Source organism: Tympanuchus pallidicinctus, unplaced genomic scaffold (genome assembly GCF_026119805.1).
Source record: "Tympanuchus pallidicinctus isolate F22 unplaced genomic scaffold, pur_lepc_1.0 scaffold27, whole genome shotgun sequence".
NCBI classification, from domain to species: Eukaryota; Metazoa; Chordata; class Aves; order Galliformes; family Phasianidae; genus Tympanuchus; species Tympanuchus pallidicinctus.
This window is the reverse complement of record NW_026294744.1, coordinates 6,744,021-6,761,081: the sequence shown is the minus strand read 5'-3', so window position 1 is coordinate 6,761,081 and position 17,061 is coordinate 6,744,021. Positions and strand designations below refer to the sequence as shown.

The 17,061-nt window shown below is 36.6% G+C and overlaps 1 protein-coding gene across 4 annotated transcripts in view; it reads right to left on the bottom strand.

Moving 5' to 3' along the window:
* Positions 1 to 17,061, bottom strand: part of ITPR2 (inositol 1,4,5-trisphosphate receptor type 2) — a 272,614-nt gene that overhangs the window by 147,812 nt on the left and 107,741 nt on the right. For all 4 annotated transcript variants that reach the window (XM_052690593.1, XM_052690590.1, XM_052690591.1 and 1 more), the window contains 8 exons: positions 14,314 to 14,507; positions 11,799 to 11,931; positions 10,819 to 10,876; positions 9,180 to 9,345; positions 6,397 to 6,570; positions 2,163 to 2,252; positions 1,898 to 2,023; positions 543 to 665 (listed from right to left, as the gene is read on the bottom strand). In XM_052690593.1, the coding sequence (XP_052546553.1) occupies positions 543 to 665; positions 1,898 to 2,023; positions 2,163 to 2,252; positions 6,397 to 6,570; positions 9,180 to 9,345; positions 10,819 to 10,876; positions 11,799 to 11,931; positions 14,314 to 14,507 (1,064 nt within the window). The remainder of the gene's footprint in view (positions 1 to 542; positions 666 to 1,897; positions 2,024 to 2,162; positions 2,253 to 6,396; positions 6,571 to 9,179; positions 9,346 to 10,818; positions 10,877 to 11,798; positions 11,932 to 14,313; positions 14,508 to 17,061) is intronic.

Genomic DNA, 17,061 nt, shown 5'->3' with positions numbered 1-17,061 from the left:
TATGCTCAGCTGTTCTGCCACTGAAAGAAGTGTCATTTTATACATCTTAGTTGTAAACACAGACATATATAGAGTTGGACTCTGACAAAGAGGTCTAATGCAAAGACAGTGATTAATAAAGGGAAAAAAATTATATTAGTTGAATCAAATGGAATCACCATTGACAAAAACATGTCAGGTTTTGTTACCACACAAGCCTCATGAAAGCATAATCACAGCATTTTCTTCCCTGACTTACAGTCCAGATACAAGTGAGTTAGGAAGAATGAGTTTTAACTCATCCTCACAAATTATCATAGTCAAGCTACACAAGATGCGATGATGCAACCCATGTTAATAGATACTACCAGTAAATCCCATAGGTAACACTGTTTTATACTTCAAAACCAGCAACATTAAAAGCAATGACTTAAAGAGCAATAATAAAGGAGAAAAGATAGGAAAGAAAAGAGGAAGCAGAGAAGGCATAATTTAATAAAATTATTTACTTAGCACTGTCATTTTTCACTGATTCTATATTTCATTTAAAATGACATACTTACCCCCGGAGTTAGGAATAAATTGAGATTTTTATGGAGGAGAACTTGATTCTGAGGATTTCCTCGGCAGAAATTCTGAAGAAAAGTATGGGCTAGATTCATAACTTCATTCATCTTTTCATCGCTCTGGAGAAAGAAGTGAAGAATGCTTCAGCTGGACATACCTAAACACACATTACATATCTGCACTATATGAATTCAAGATGGAACAAACCTGAGCCTGTATAGAGTAGGAATTCTCCCTCTGGAAAAAGCAACTTATCCAGTTTCCTTCAGAGTCCATTAACACTGTACCTTACTGTGAAGCTACTTGACCATAGGGAGACACAGGTAATAGCACAAACACTAAAGTTTCTAATTCTTTCCATCCAGTTTTCTTAGCCTCTGGTCTCATGGCTTAGTCTGCAGTTACTGTTCTTTTACAAATTTCTGGAGGAACTGTGGGGTTTCTTTTTGTTGCTGTTATAATTGCAAGACGTTAAAGATATTGAACTTAAAGCATGGCTTCCTAGTGCAGGTTTATCATTTCCTAATTTAAAAAAAAGTGGTAAATGGCTTGATATTCAAAAGCACTCACTAGTCTGTAATGATTCCAACTTCTGAAAAGCTTTGGCTGTTACATAGTTATTCATAAAATATGCGCGCATGTCTGTGTCAATCACATTAGTGATCCAACAAATAACCTACACAAATATATACTTCTAAACTCATTCAGATTTTATATTTCTCTCATATAATACTCAAACTACAATGTAAAGAACCAGCTACATGAACAAGCACTAATTATTATATTGAATCCAGTGTCTCCATCATAATATTTATGTATGTCAGTCAGGAAAATGCAGCCCAGAGGTTTTATCTCCTTTCAGTGCTTCATGTAAGATCTAAAAAGATACTCTATTTAAAAGCTCATCTAAATCATTCACTTATATGCTCACAGCCACTAAATCAATACAAATCACATTATTTTACGGAAAACCTACGAGTGGACCCAGGTTAGAGGCTGGCCATCACAGAAACATTGAAATGATTTCGGAAAGCTTGTTTGTCCATCATCTGTGTCTACAATGGCATTCCTATCAGGACCCAACAGAGGAATTTAAACACTTTGCCAAGAGCTCCCCTGAATCATCATTCATGATTGTACAGTGTGTCTGCAATTCTAAGGTTTACACATTTTAGGAATGGGATGACAGCACAGTCATTAGTATCAACGGAGAGAAATCCATCATTATTTTATGTTTATACCACAGTTCACAGAATTTAGCATGAAGAATTTTTCAAATTGATTCATGGATCTTTTGAGACCTTCCTTTTATTGAGTTCAAGCCCTTTACCATCAATATTATCAGACTAACCTTTTCATAGGGTATTTGCAGAAGATCCAAGACTACCAAGTGGGCACCCATATTCTTCAGCAATCGCTGTTGCTGATTTCGACACTTTTTGTTTTGAACACAAAGTTTGCTGAGTCGAACCAAAATCTGTAAACAAATAAACAAATATGTAGGCAAAAAGGAAATAAACCATTATATAAAAACATAAATAGAATATTTTAAAATAATCACTAAATCACTTTATCACACATGTATTTCAAGTGAGTTTCTTGACAGATGCACCAACCTCTTTAACAATGTTGTAGTTATTGCTTTTATTGCTGTCTATCTGGGGTTTTTTGGTTCCATCCTGTATTGGACTCAAAATATTTGGCTCCTGTAACAAAGAACATATAATAAGAATAGATCTACTGCATCTTCCTCAATATTAACTAATTATGCAAGGCAACAAGTGGAGAAACAGCATTGTAGCACTTCATGGGGAACAGACTTCACGTAAGCATTAAAGAAGACAACCCTTAAGTAACCACCCATACGTTACTGTCCAGTGATTCAAAAGATTCACATTCATATCCTTCACTCATTTCAAATTTCCAACATTATTTGAGACAATTATTCTATGTCCTCATGCTTCTGATCCTCCTAAAAGAGAGCATACCCTCAAAACATTGACCAGATACAGGGAAGAATCAACTAGGAACTCAGGTACTATTAGAACAAGAACCTTACCAGTAGCACATTTCCAAGTTTCATTTTGTCTTTAAATTTTCCTAATGTCTTAGGAAATAGAATTGGGCTAAAACATATGTGCACACCAATCAGAATGTTTATGGTACCTGAAAACTTTCTTAGCCGATTGTGAAGATTAGAAGTTCTATAAATTCCATCTGGTCTTAATTTCCAGCAGGGCGAGAACAGCTAGCTGAACCATTTGGCCATGAAAGCTGTTTATAACAGTGTCAGCACTGCTGTTCAAGCATGGTCATGTTGATCTATGCGACAACAGTGGATTTTTATTTGTTTAGGTTTGTTAGTATGCATGCTGCCTTCTCTCTGCCTGTTTGAATCAATACTTCGGAAGATATTTCAGGCTCTTTGCTATAATTAACCACTCTCTCCTGTTCTGGGACTGGGGGTTAACCAAGATTAATCTACCTGTTCCTTTTAGCAGACTTCTTCCTCAATCAAAGTAGTTTTATAATCCATGTGAACTATACATCTTATCTGGAAATGCTGATCAGCATTAAACTGCAGAATCTATCCCTATCTCCTAACAAAATAAAAACCTGTTTATTGAACCCATAAGAGTATTCCACAGATGTAGTTATCAAGAGCTAATCACACCACTGGGATACCACAGACACTCAGCTGCATATCTTGCCTTGTTATGCCCCATGATAGACATTCTCTGTCACGCTTTTCCATAAGGGATGGGAAGTCATAGAGCTTGCACTGAGAAAGGTTCTCCCTGAATATTTCTCCCCACTTTTAGGATATGGGATTTAAACATTTCCACAACCAAAGCAAACTACCAAAGACCAGAATAGGAGAGCAAGGAAATACTAAGCACTTGAGAGTGCTCTAAGTTTATATCACTTGGAACCTGAAGTTGTGAAGTTGAGAAATTCTGTAAGTTCCACTGCACTGTATTCCACTTTCACCTGTAAGTCCTTTTACTGAGACTGTATACTTCTCCTTCTCAGAGTTGTGTTTCTGCTACATCATCAAAGCATCCTCAAGTGAGAGGACAACAAAAACACACTTTTCATAGTCCACACTAGTCCACAGTCTATCTTAACTAGAGACAACCAAGCAGGGTCTTTATTTGCTTTTCCTAAGTAAGGCTCAATTACATGAGATTAATTTCAGCATTCCTAATACTATGTGATACCTAAATTATGTCTGACTTAACTCCAAACACTCTCCTATACTTCTGAACTCCACTTCCTATCAAGACAATCCTGCATAACTGTAGGGTTTATTGTTCTGTTGCAGAGAACTCTGAATACTTTGCTTAGAAGAACAGGGCCACTCTCAAAACTTGTTTTTGGAGTCATGTGATTGCATGTAAAACAAACAAACAAACAAACAAACCAAACACCTTCAGCCCAAAGTTATTAAAAAAAAGAGGCTGAAAAAATGATCCAAAAATACTTGGAAGACCAAGGGTAATGAAATACATATGATTTTTTTAAAAACACAGCAGTCTTGCAATATCAAGACAGAAGTGTGGGCTTAAGATACTGTTGTGGAATGTAATTTAAGCCTTCGTGCACACTTCAGTGTAGTTTGTGAGAAATTAAGCACAAGCTAATGGAGCTTATTCCCGAGGACCTACAAGTTAATCCACCTCAGTACTGTATATTGAGGACTCATTAAAAACAGGGGATTTCACAAGGATATTCCTCTGCTTGAAGCTAGTCACCTGCTTCATACATTGTATATTATGACCAGCACCCTACCTCTTAAGTCTCACATAAGATATCAAAGAGAGAATTCACTACGTAAAGTAGTTTTGCAAGGTAAAAACATTTCATGATTTTTCAATAAGGAATAATTTATCAAGGAAAGAATAAAGGACAAAATTCTGAGCTACTGTATATGGGTACAGCTCTCATGGAATTATTATCAGATAAGCTAACCAGTTATGCAGACTATACATTAACCGTTCTGATACAAAATCCTCACAGGCCTGTCAGAGATAATACTGTACACCTACTGAAGCAGTGCTAATCCATACAGACCCACTGATGCCTCATGGGAAAAACTACTGAAAACATTTCACTTAGGGATGCTTCTGTCTAAAGCACATTGCCTTGAATCCTCCTTCCTTGAGTTTCCTTAACATTAGAGCTATCTTTACGAACAAAAGGATCTTATTACACTTCAAAAACATATTACTGCTTAAAAGAAACAAAAAATCAAAACACACTGTAATATCCTGCTGCAATTCTGTGTCCTGTCTTCCCATTCCATTTTCCATTCATTAAATATATAAAGGACCATTTTCTTTCCTACTAGAACTAATCTTGAAGAAAGAAAGTAGGAAATCACACCCACTTAAGTTCATAAAGTCTTTATTCTTCCCCAGTTCTGACACAATTAAATTCAGTTACCTTCTATCAGAGAAGGACTAGGACCTACACTGTGACAAGAAATCACGATTATACCTTGGAAGATTGAATTTCTCCTCCTCTTAAGCCACAAAAAAAATCTACTTTCCCATCTGACAAACCAAGTGTCTTCTAGATATCTGTAACTATTCACTGTTTTCTCAATGGCTTCCTAACTCTTCCAAAATACACCAGCTTCCCAATCCTGTATAATCTACACTTGGCTTTCTACATTTTTGCCAGGATAAGAATCTACTAAGGAAGAAAATAAGGAAAGTGATGTGTTAGAAAATCACTTACACTGATGAAAGTTATGGAGCAAAAATAAATGTTGGGGGAAAAGCCTGCTCTGTCTACTATTATGCCACAAACCTCAACCAGAACAAATCTTGTAAAACTTCAAATTTTCTTACAAACTCACTGTGCAGCTGGACAATTATTTAAGGACTTCAGCTTTAAAAGAAACACAAAAATTAAAATAAGCAAACAAAGAAAATCAGGTATTCATGGTTCCAGTATCAAATCCAAGAGTCTCTCAAAACACAAAGTTCACCAAGATCTGGAAAATCAAAGGTTAAAAAAAAAAAGAATTGTTCCCTTTGGAAGTCTAGATTTTCTTAAGTCAATCTTCTGCTTGGTTGACTGTAGGCTTGCTAAGGGTGTTTAAAAACGTGCACTCAATTGTGCTCCTCTCTCCTAGCTTCAAGAACAGATATTGCCTGCAAGTCAACACAACTCCCAAGATGTGATTCCTACGTGGCTTCCATTATCAGGGGAGACCTCATTGCTCTCTATAACTTCCTGAAGGGAGGTTGTAGTGAGCTGGGGGTCGGCCTCTTCTCTCGTGTCATTAGTGATAGGACCAGGGGGAATGGCTTCAAGCTACGGCAGGGGAGATTCAGGCTGGACATTAGGAAGTATTACTTTTCAGAAAGGGTGGTCAGGCACTGGAACGGACTGCCCAGGGAGGTGGTGGAGTCACCGAGCCTGGGGGTGTTCAAGGAAAGGCTGGATGTTGTGTTGAGGGACATGGTTTAGTAGGAGCTATTGGGAATAGGTGCATGGTTGGACTGGGTGATCTTTTAGGTCTTTTCCAACCTTGGTGATTCTATGATTCTATGATTCTATGTCATAAGTTATGGCTTGCTTGCTGGGCAGAAAGGAAGGCAACTCTGTGAAGTAAGAATGAAGTTATTGAAAAGAGCAGAAGTGAACACACTGACAATGTGATACAATAGACTGATTCTAAAAAGTTTTATCTTCTATTCTGTCTAATCCTAAAGCCCAGACAGAATATTGGTCACTCTTGCTTCACTATTTTGATTTACCAGATCATTAGTTTGCAGTTGCTCATCAAACTATATGTTCATATTGAAACAATTCCAGCAGCAAAGGAATTAAACTCACCTCTATTGGCTCTTCTCCCCCTTTGGTTTGATTATCACCCCCTTCTCCACTCTCATAATTACTGCTTTTTTCAACCCACAGCTCCGATTTTTCTACAGTCAGACGCAGTTGATCAAGATCAGCCTTGATTTGCTTGTAGTTATCAACATCTTGATTAGATACCAGCAACTGAACCTATAAATACAGTAAATCGTAAGGCTATTACAGCACTACCACTTAATCTGGGAAACTCGCTCAACAGTTTCCATTCTAGGACCCTGATTTCAGATGTTTTTTGTAACCTTCCCTATGAAATTAAAATATCGCATATGCGGTGTTTTTAGCATCCATTCAGTAAAAACCTATAGCAGAGCTATGGTTGCCCAAAGCAGGATAGCTATAATATTCATAATATTATATTAACGATATATAATATATTATTATATTATATCATTATATTAATAATTCATAATATAATATTCATAATTCATAATAATGGATCATTTTCCATCCTTCCTTAACACACTGCAAAATTTTTTCAGTGCAAGTACATAATTCACAAGGCCTTGAGCTCTCAAGAGAGTAAGCTCTGGAGTAAGCTCCGATGCCATGACGATGATCTTCATGATATTGAAACAATATAATTTGAAATAGCTTAATCTATCAACATAGTTCTAAGAAAAAGAAAACAAAGGAGAAAAATAGTGGTATGTCAAGGAATCAGGAGATCCAAAGAAATGTCAGAATGGCCAGCAACTTAATGATCATCAACATAACCAGTGAGAAATACTGGATCTTTAACACCATTAGTCCAGTTAAAAAAAAAACAAACTTGTTTGAATAGCTCATGAACCGTTCAGGCTTAGATATTCCCACTCTCTGAGCAGCTGCATCTTACTAAGATTAACTGCACTCTAGTTTTCTTGTACTGCTTAAATCATCTGTTCCTGCTTTTCACTGTTATTTCTAGTTCTTTATTTACCATGATCTACACATTTCCCTTCTTTGTAATACTCTTTGCTCTCCCAAGATTGTTAATGAAGATGATATACCAAAAAATACAATAATCTTCACAATAAACCGATAGGCAACATTAAAAAATGTTATTTATCTAAAGGAATACAATCACATGGCAGATAGGAAAACTGATAGGAACACTGAAAACAAAAAATCACTTATTTGCAGGCAAACATTCACCTTGTAATACAAAACATACCTTGTAATACAAAATTTTCATCTTCTTCTCACTGCTTAGTAAAACCTTGTTATTTAGCAGAATTTACGAATGTTGCTCACCCACAGATATTCATATTCCAGGTTCTCTATATCTTTTTTGTGTATTTGCCAATTAGCCTTTTCCTTCCTTTATGAAAACATGGTAAGCTACTCAAATCCTTGCTAACCTGGTAATAGGAGCTGTTTATGCACCTAATCTGCAAGGCCTAACATTAAAATCCTGGTAGGAGGCTGTTATGCTACAATGCAAAAAACATTAAACAAAAGCTTTCCAGGTCTTTATCATTCATCTGTTTCCAAACAAGAGAAGCCTCCACATCTTACATAACAGTGAGACAATATGCTAGTAAACTCCTGAAATAAACATCAGATGGTCTTAACAACATATGTTATAGGGTTACGTAACAGATATGTCTCTGTTATCTAGCCACATGACATCAGATTTCCCAACGCTAATCCCCTGACACATGGACCATGCACATGCAATGCTACCAAGACAAAAGAGTAAAAGCTGAAGACAGGTTTGGCCCCATTACTGGCTTTCTGTTGTTTGGGCATATCTGTATCATGCAGCGGATGCAAAGAGTCCGTGCAAGGACACCTGAATTACAGCTAGAACTGAAAACACTGCATTTACAGCAGTACTGCTTTACATCCAGTTTAGGTAATCCTGGAGACAGGAAAGTCTTATTGCTGACACACGTACAGTGCTTGCAGAACATAAGCTACAAGCTCTGTCTCTGAGGGATCACTACATGAAGTCTCACTGTGAGATATCTGTGTCCCAGCTGTCACCATGGACATAGATTTTCCAGTTACAGATACACAACTAGAATATGCACTAGCACACTGTGTTCACCTCTAATAAAAACAAAAAAAAAGTCTCTCTGCTGACTTGAGACCCTTAAGAAAAGTCCCTTAAGCACTGTCAAACCATGAAGGATGCACCAAAAGTAATGCCTCCTATTCTATTATGCTGGCCCATGACATCAGAAACAGATGTTGGTGTGACGGCAGTAGAGGTTGAACCTTCCCACCAATACTCCATTACGTTTTGTTGCCACGTGACAGCAGCAGACAAATCTGACAAAATGGTGTCTGAGATAGAAGTGAGTATGAAGGAAAGGTGCATCACTGAATTCCACCCTACAGAAAATATGACACCCACTGGCATTCATCAGCATTTGCTGAATGTTTATGGAGACCAAACAGTGTATGTGAGCACAGCGAGGTAGTGGGTGGTACATTTTAGCAATGGTGAGAACAACTTGAAAGACAAGCCATGTTCCAGATGGCAATGCAGCTAGTGCAGGTTTTTATGAATGGCATGCTGGCTATTGCTTCTCACTGGCAAAAATGCATAACTAATGGTGGTGACTATGTATTGAAAAACAGACTTTTTTTAGCTGAGACTGTTCTGTCAAGTAGTGTTGTATTTTCCATAGAAACAACTAGGAGATGTTATTTTCAGAGCAACCTGGGTAGAAACAGCAGGTTAAAAAAAAAAAACAGTCTTTGGAAGAACTTTTTCCCATCGTTCCCTACAATAATTATATGCCCACTGGTACCTGTTTAAATGCTTGCAGAACTTCTGCTCTCTGGCTGAAGTGCTTAAATAGCAGATGCAGAGCACCTGAGAGCAAAGGAGGATAATCATGCATGATGAGGTGAATGAGGACTCGTAAAAAGGTTCTGCCCCCTTCATCATCAAGCTGAACCGCATTCTTTTCTTTTCTTCAACAGATATGGAGAAAAAAAAAGACCAAATAAAGTAAAATAATAAAATCTTTTGACAGAAATATGCAATAAAAGTACAATCTTAATTCTATACAGCTCTTACAACCACATCTAATCTGCTGTGGGATATAAATTATAAATGCCCTTTTAACATATTTTATAGGTATTTAAATCCTACACTAATATGCTGTTTTGGCAATCTTGTAGCACAAGAAATGCTACAGAATAAAAGTAAATATGTATGAACTGTGTCAAATATTGTGATTAAAATCCATATTGCAAAAACATTCATTTACGTTTTAGATAAACTGCACCAAGTTCATTCACAGTTCAAACTAATTGAAGTCAATGGCATTTTATCAGAGATTGGGCCTATCCTTTTTAATCCTTCCCTTTTCAGCTGATACTAAAATTTCATTCAAGAAAAAATAAACTCAAAAATTGTGGGACTTGAGAAAAGCATCGTAGTTCAGGAATCATATTTACAATCTCGAGCAAAAGAAATCGCATTTATACTTAACACATCAAAGCAGAAATAATGTTTCCAAGAAACCATTCAGTCTCACTGTTCATTTTGAAGATGAAGATGCCAAGGGCTATGTGTTGTTTTACATTATGAGAGTTAAGGGAGAGGAATGGAGGCACTGCTCTCACTGGTAAAGACTGAAAGCACATTAGGGACAGACAAGAAAGATGAGAAATCCTATCTTGAGGATCTCTGTCCCAAGCTCCAAGAAAATCTTTCAAGTCTGAGGCCTTGTCTAAAAGGGAAACATTTTTACTGGTATAATTATAATTGTTCCAGAAAAGTTAAACCAGTATAGCAATAAGGGTAATAATTTTCCAGTGTGGATATTTTCTGTGCATGTTTTTTGTTATTGTTGTTCACAGCATAGATGAAAACACTTCCAAAACTTTGCACGCATCATTTTTGATCTACGAGTTTTTGGTGGTCCAGAGATTATGGCAAGAGGTCCACAGTTCATTTGTGGAGCCACATGAAATAGATTATATTTTATAACAGTTTCTTAGTAATTTCAAGACAAGATACAACAGTAACCTACTGATCCAAGAAATTTGGGTCAACAGGCATAAAATGTATTTGAAAAGGGTCTATCTTTAAAAGCATATTATAGAGAGAAAAAAGTAGTGTGGTTAAGCCAAACACATCTGTACACGATTCTCCACCTGTCTTTGGGAACAAATTTTCTACCAACTCTCTTACAACTATGGATGATCAAGAGGGTTGTCATCCCAGTCCCTCAACAAGTACCACCCACTGGCCAGTCTGTTCAAACTCCAGGTCTTTTCTGGCACCTATCTGTCCATGCGTAGGTTATGTAATAAGAATTAGCCAAGTGAAGAGAATGGGGTATGAAAACACATACAGAATCAAGAGACACTGTCCATAATTAGTATCAGTGTAAACAAAAGGATTAATATAGACAGGTAAAACTTCAGAGATTATACCTGCCAGCAAACATGGTTTCAGCCTGAGCTGCAATTTCATCTATGTCTGGAACAATTGCTGGAAAACAATCAAAATAAAAATTTGTAAAGAACACAGTTGTTTGTTTAACCTGCAAGTGAAAAAGAATTCCATCTTTAAAGTGGATGTTATCAACTTAAGGTCTAATTGCATCTCTCAGCTAGGCACAATTCCTTGTATTTAATGGAAAAATGAAAGGGAAAGAACAGTAGAAAGAACTAGAACATAGGGCAGTTAAATTATGTTTTACTACTACCTTGGAAGAGACAAATTCTAGTGACAGATTGGATCAATGTGGCACTGTGTCACAAATGTCACAGAATGTGAAAATTCTACATTGTTGGTTAGATTAGCCGACCTCCGTAAAGCAGTAAAATGAGACACATGACCTTTACAATATTTATCATAAATCAAATTATTTACCACACTATTAGTCTTCTTTAGAATTACTTTAATATACCTTACCACTTAAGACTTTAGTATTTCTTAGCCACACCTTTATTGCACAGCACCTCCAATTAAATTCTCCCTAACCTGTAGCTCATCACACACAGAGCTGTCAGCCTTTAAGTACCTCTGTGTGCACCAGAACGCTCCCTTGGAAAGCCACTCAATTCCCATGCTACATTCACCACACATAAAGCTGTCCTCATCCACTCTTTAAACATGTTTTCCAGATCTGTGTGTTCTGCTACACTTATCATCTTCCAGTGTTTTGGGGAGTGTACAAATAAGAGAATAAATTGTCATAATAGAAAAAAGGAATTACATTTTAGTTAGCAGAGGACAAACCAGCAAATATCTCTTTTGTGGGATTTGTTAAGACTTTCATTTTATCACAAGCTTTTCAAATTCACTGACATGCATCTTTTTGGTGCAGTTCAGTTTATTGCTTACTAAAACATTTGGAACAATGCAGAAGTTTACATAGAATTAATTTACATACAATAGCAATATTTACCTGAGGGAATCCCTGATGTGTCAGGTGGGGAGGCTGTAGAGCTATCGACGTTCTCATTGTTTTCCCCAAACTCTCTCTTATAGATGGACAGCATGTAGGATATTCTATAGTCCAGTCTAACACTGAGAATAAACTACAAGAAGAAGTTTAAAATCAGAATTTTTTTTAATAACATAGGTTTAGGGTTGTGTGTGTGTCTCTGTGTACAAATATATGTGGTTATTATTATAATAAATACCTCCCCTATGCAAAATGAATTCATTATATTTATTTCAGTTTGCTGTGACTTCTTCCCACTGCCTTTACCAGAGATGTATCAAACATTGCCCTGTCTACAGATGAATGCTAACAGACTGACTTGTCTAGGGGCACCAGCACGCTGCCTACAAGCCAGATCAATACATCCAAACCCAGGTTGAAACAGATTATTTCATATTTCAGTCAGACATCTAAGGCCTCATGGAGATAAGAAGTGGAGTGAGGCTGAGTGTAAAGATGACAGGCTCGAGGTTCACCCACTCAGATGCCTAACAGATGTTTTCTTTTAATTTTTGGTGCCTTCAGCAGTGAAAACAGAAACTCATACATGAAAAATCCCAAATCAAACCTGTAAGTACTGCTTTTAAAGTGAAAAGGTGAGAAAAATAAGTTGGCTGGAAACATAAACACCACCTGAAGGACTGACAGATTTCTACATTTCAACAACTGGCTGCTTATCAACTGAGTTGCAAGACTTCACTCACATAAGCTCCTATCCCACAGTAAATGTAAGCATACAACGGAAAAGGTTTACAATTATTTAATGTTTCCATTTCAGTGTGGATAAAAGTACAGATAGTAAGTTAGCAAGACTCAGGTGACAGGTAATGACTTAGCAAATAGTGCCCACTTGCTTCTTTGATCTGTAACTAAAGTCATACAAGCTCCGAGACCCAGAGTATTGTAATAGGATTTCACTAATGTAACTAGTGCCATCTATGCCATCTACAACCAAGCAAATTGTTAGTTAAGGAAACAATATCTTTTCAACAAAATCTTCTAATACAAAACAGAAAATAAGTAGGTTTACTGTGGTTCCATGATCAAGTTACCCTGTTATATAAAATAAGAGGAACAATTACTATAAGCTTAATAGTTCTTAGAATAGAATAGTCTTACTCATCATTGTACTAGCTATGCATGACAATACAATAAATCTAAAATATCCTTGCATTTTAGGTTAATAGCCCTGTAACAAAAGGTAATGTGATTTAACTTAATCCTTCTTCATCGTGTTTTAAATGAAACTGAACTACTCTGTATTCCTTACGAACTAAGGTTTTATATATGCACATTTGCTATGGTTCACTCAACATGACAATTTGCTAATTTGCAGTAATTTGAATACATAGCTAAAACATAACTAAGCCACAGACAAAGTAACAGCATAGGATTAAACACTCTCCAGTCCTGGGCGATCTTGCACTAGATGTGCTGTGGAAGAGGAAAGGTTGTGACAAAAATGTGTTTCTTTTTCAGGTCAGTAGACAGGGAATCTATAGGAAGAGGCTGGTATCCTGGAATCATTCTTCCATGCATCAACCAGTAGAGCAAGACACATAGAAGCAAACTTACACATTCAGCAAATCAAAGGAAATTGACAAATAGGACACATGAATGGTATTCTTTAGGAGGTATCACTTCATAACACTTTCATAAGCCTTAACATCCCACTTTTATAACACTCCATAAGCCTTAAGCTAAAGCAGGTCTGAAATTAATGTTTGCAGTATTGAAGACCTAATAATTAGTAACCTTTCAGATAACAAGTAACTAAAGTATTCTAAATCATTTATAAGCCTTCAGAACAAATGGAATCCTTCAAAATTGACAATGGTACCAACAGATCAGCAGGATTTACAGAAAATACTGAAAAACTCCTTGAGGGCTAAATACTGCAAGAACTGGGATTTGATATGCAGAACAAATGTGTGCCACTTTACTCATTATTGGCACAAAATGAAAATTGCATCTTAGGAGGCATGCTAGTGTCATACTTGTCAGTTCAACTGGGAGAAAATCATAATTGAGAATAGTCTGTGGGCAGCTAACAGTAGAAATCTGAAAACAACTTCAAAATTGTATGACTTTGCTTGACCTCAGTGGGTCTATGTCCCCTCAAATACTAAAGTCAAATAAATAAGCTATATCAGTGTAAAATGAGTGCTAATGAAACTGGAAACACATATGCTGTTTTCAGAAAACATTAGTGAGGTAGCTTAACGTACAAGTTAGGTCTTATCACAGTGATAGAGTTTCTATAGCACCTCTTTCCTTTGGAAGTTAAGGACAACAATTGTGAGAACCACAATTGTACTACTGTTCACACAAAGTAGTGTTCTTCCTTATATCAAAGTGTTCGCATAATGAACAGCTCAGAGAATAATAAGAATGTAGGTAATAGAACCTGCCATTATGTAAGTAAGTGAATAAATGTAAAATGATTGCCATTTAACATTCCACCAATCATTATTACCTGTAAAATCTCAATGATTTTCAATTTGGTGTCCATTACAATCACATCTTCATTCTCTGAGGCGGTGGCTTGCTTGCTTGGGTGAATGCTTGGCTGTACATCGGGGACACTGATGGGAAATATAGATCCTCTGCTTAGTACCATTTGGGTCATCATCTCTCCTACACCATGGATGGTTCTCATAACATTGTTTCCTATGCATTAAACACATACACATATTTGCCATCAGTGAAGCTTGCTTGCAGAGATATATATGTGACACATAGACCCATGCTGTCAAACTCCTTTACATTTTTATTGGCCTAATGAAAAACAAATCCTCAAATCCTCATTAAAAAATGAGGAGCATTAACTCATTCATATTAGCCAGTGGTTTTGGGACAATTTTCTTAATTGATTTTCCAGGGGATCGTTGCTTGCAGGTCAACAGATGGAAAAGATGTAAAAGCTTTCTACAGCCCTGTTAGCATGTTCAAGAAATCATAAAAAGTACAGGACTATATCTATATATATATATATATCATCTGTACACTACAACTAAAACCATTTCTGAAAGAAATGTTGTTTAACCTATCCATAAGAATACTTAGGTGATACATATCTCACATTTTAAAGCATCCTTAAGCAAGCAATTCCACTATTTGATGTTTACTGTTAGAAAATATTGATAGGCCATTTATATCTTCCATTGCTGTAATTTATGATCTTGCTCTATAGACACAGTGGAGGAGTTATTCACCATGCCTACTGCCACTGTCTTCACCTTGATGACTGCTCATAACACAAAAGCTTGATGGTAAAGATGCCTTTTGTACTACAGAAGCTTGAATTTCTAATACGTCACACTAACAGAAGAGAATTGAGGCTGTGCAACTCTGATTAAGCTCTGTTTGGTCCAGATCTCTCTCTGGTCCAGATAACAGGACACACATCCAACAACTAGCAGGAGAAAGACTAATGTAATGAACACAGTAGAAGCAGTTCAGCCAAGTCTGCAGCTGCTGCTGGGTATACAAGTACTGTCTCTAGACAGTAAGACATGCTTATGTCTTCATTATGCTTCAGCTTGCTAAAGCTCATGATAAATATGATCAATCCCATTACACATGATGACGACCTGGACAGCTTGAAAATCTGTATACATATACTTTTGCATAGGTGCTTTCAAGTCTCTACTTATATGCATGGAGTTAGATTTGGATTGTTTGTTATCTGGGTTTTTATTTGCTTGGTTTTGGTTTCGTTTGTGGCTTGTACTTTTTTTTTTTTTTTTTTAATAATTGTGTAAAAGAGAAGTTAATAATTATTTGGCTCCCAGAACAGTCATTCCCTCAGTTTACAGGAACATCTGGGAAAAGCTGAGAGATGGTTGACTTCCCCCATTCACTTTCACTTACATAAATGTTCCCCTTCAAAAAAGGCCCAAGAGAAGGTCAGGACAAAAGGTTGTCCTAAAAGTTAAAGTAGTATCTGTAATCACAGTGCCCTTTGTAAGTAGTACCTGGAAAGAAAATTAATTTTACACTAATTTGGCAAAAAATAAATTAGTCCAGACTGGTTGCAACAGTACTATCACTGATGCCAGTTCAACAAATTCTATCAAGAGATACTGTTTGTTCCCATAGATTATACTTGTCGTTTCCTACAATGAATTCCAATTGGAAAAGCATCTCAGGGAACCAATGACTACCTCCTTGCAAAGGCAGAGAGGAGTAAGAATGAGAATATATTACCTAGCTGCCTTAATTCATTTTCATTCTTGCAAAGCATAGATCTGAACGAATGGAAGAAAGGAAGTGAATAATAGCATCTCTTTGCAGAAATAAGGCCAAGACCTAGACTACAACAAAAGCAAACAGAGGAGATGTAGCTTTGCTGAGGTAGACTTGAATAGTTCTCATATTTCTCCCCTACCTTTTATTCTCTATGAATTGTCAAGTTTTACTCACAATGCAGATACTCTCTTCCTAGACAATCTGCTGTAAAAAGTCAAAGCTATTTTATTTTGTTTGCAATATCCTCCTCTTCTGTCCTTCCTTCTTCAATTAATAGAGCTTAAGTAGCGCATGCAGGAAGATGCCTTTCACTCTGACTTTAAAAGGAAACGCTCAAAGAATTTGCTCCTTCAAAGTCAGTGAGGTAGATTAGTGCTATGTTTGAGGTCTCATTTAGCATCCAGTCTGGTGTGCAATCAATGTGAGTTGGTCTTTTGAAAATGACACCACAAGTCTCTACAGAGGGGGAAAAATGTATTTCTGACATTGCAGGATTTTAAGAGAAAAAAAACCTTGAAGTCAAAGAAATGTCTGAATTCTCACATTAGGAGGGCACAAAGTTCCCCTAACTGACTAGAACTGTGTAAAGCAAATAAAAGTGATTCCAAGTAGCGTCCCTGATGCAAAATTGAAATTGCTCATTTACCTTTCAAATCAAATAAAAAAAAATGTGGAATAAATTGTATGTATGTCTTTCCTTCTCTCTTTTCCTCTCTCTCTCCATCCCCTTTCTACCAGTATTCTAAACATTAATTTTCACTGCATTCATTACACACCTGTAAAGCTAGATTACTAAATAAAGAACCTTTAATCCTTAAAAGGGCTTTAGTTAAATTGACTTTTTGTATCTTCTTCATCTCCAAACTGTGATACAAATGATCAAGTTCAAATCATCCTGCCCTTAATGCTGACTGACAAGTTCATTTGAACACACGATGAACATTTGAACACAAGATGTACAGGTTGTGCATTT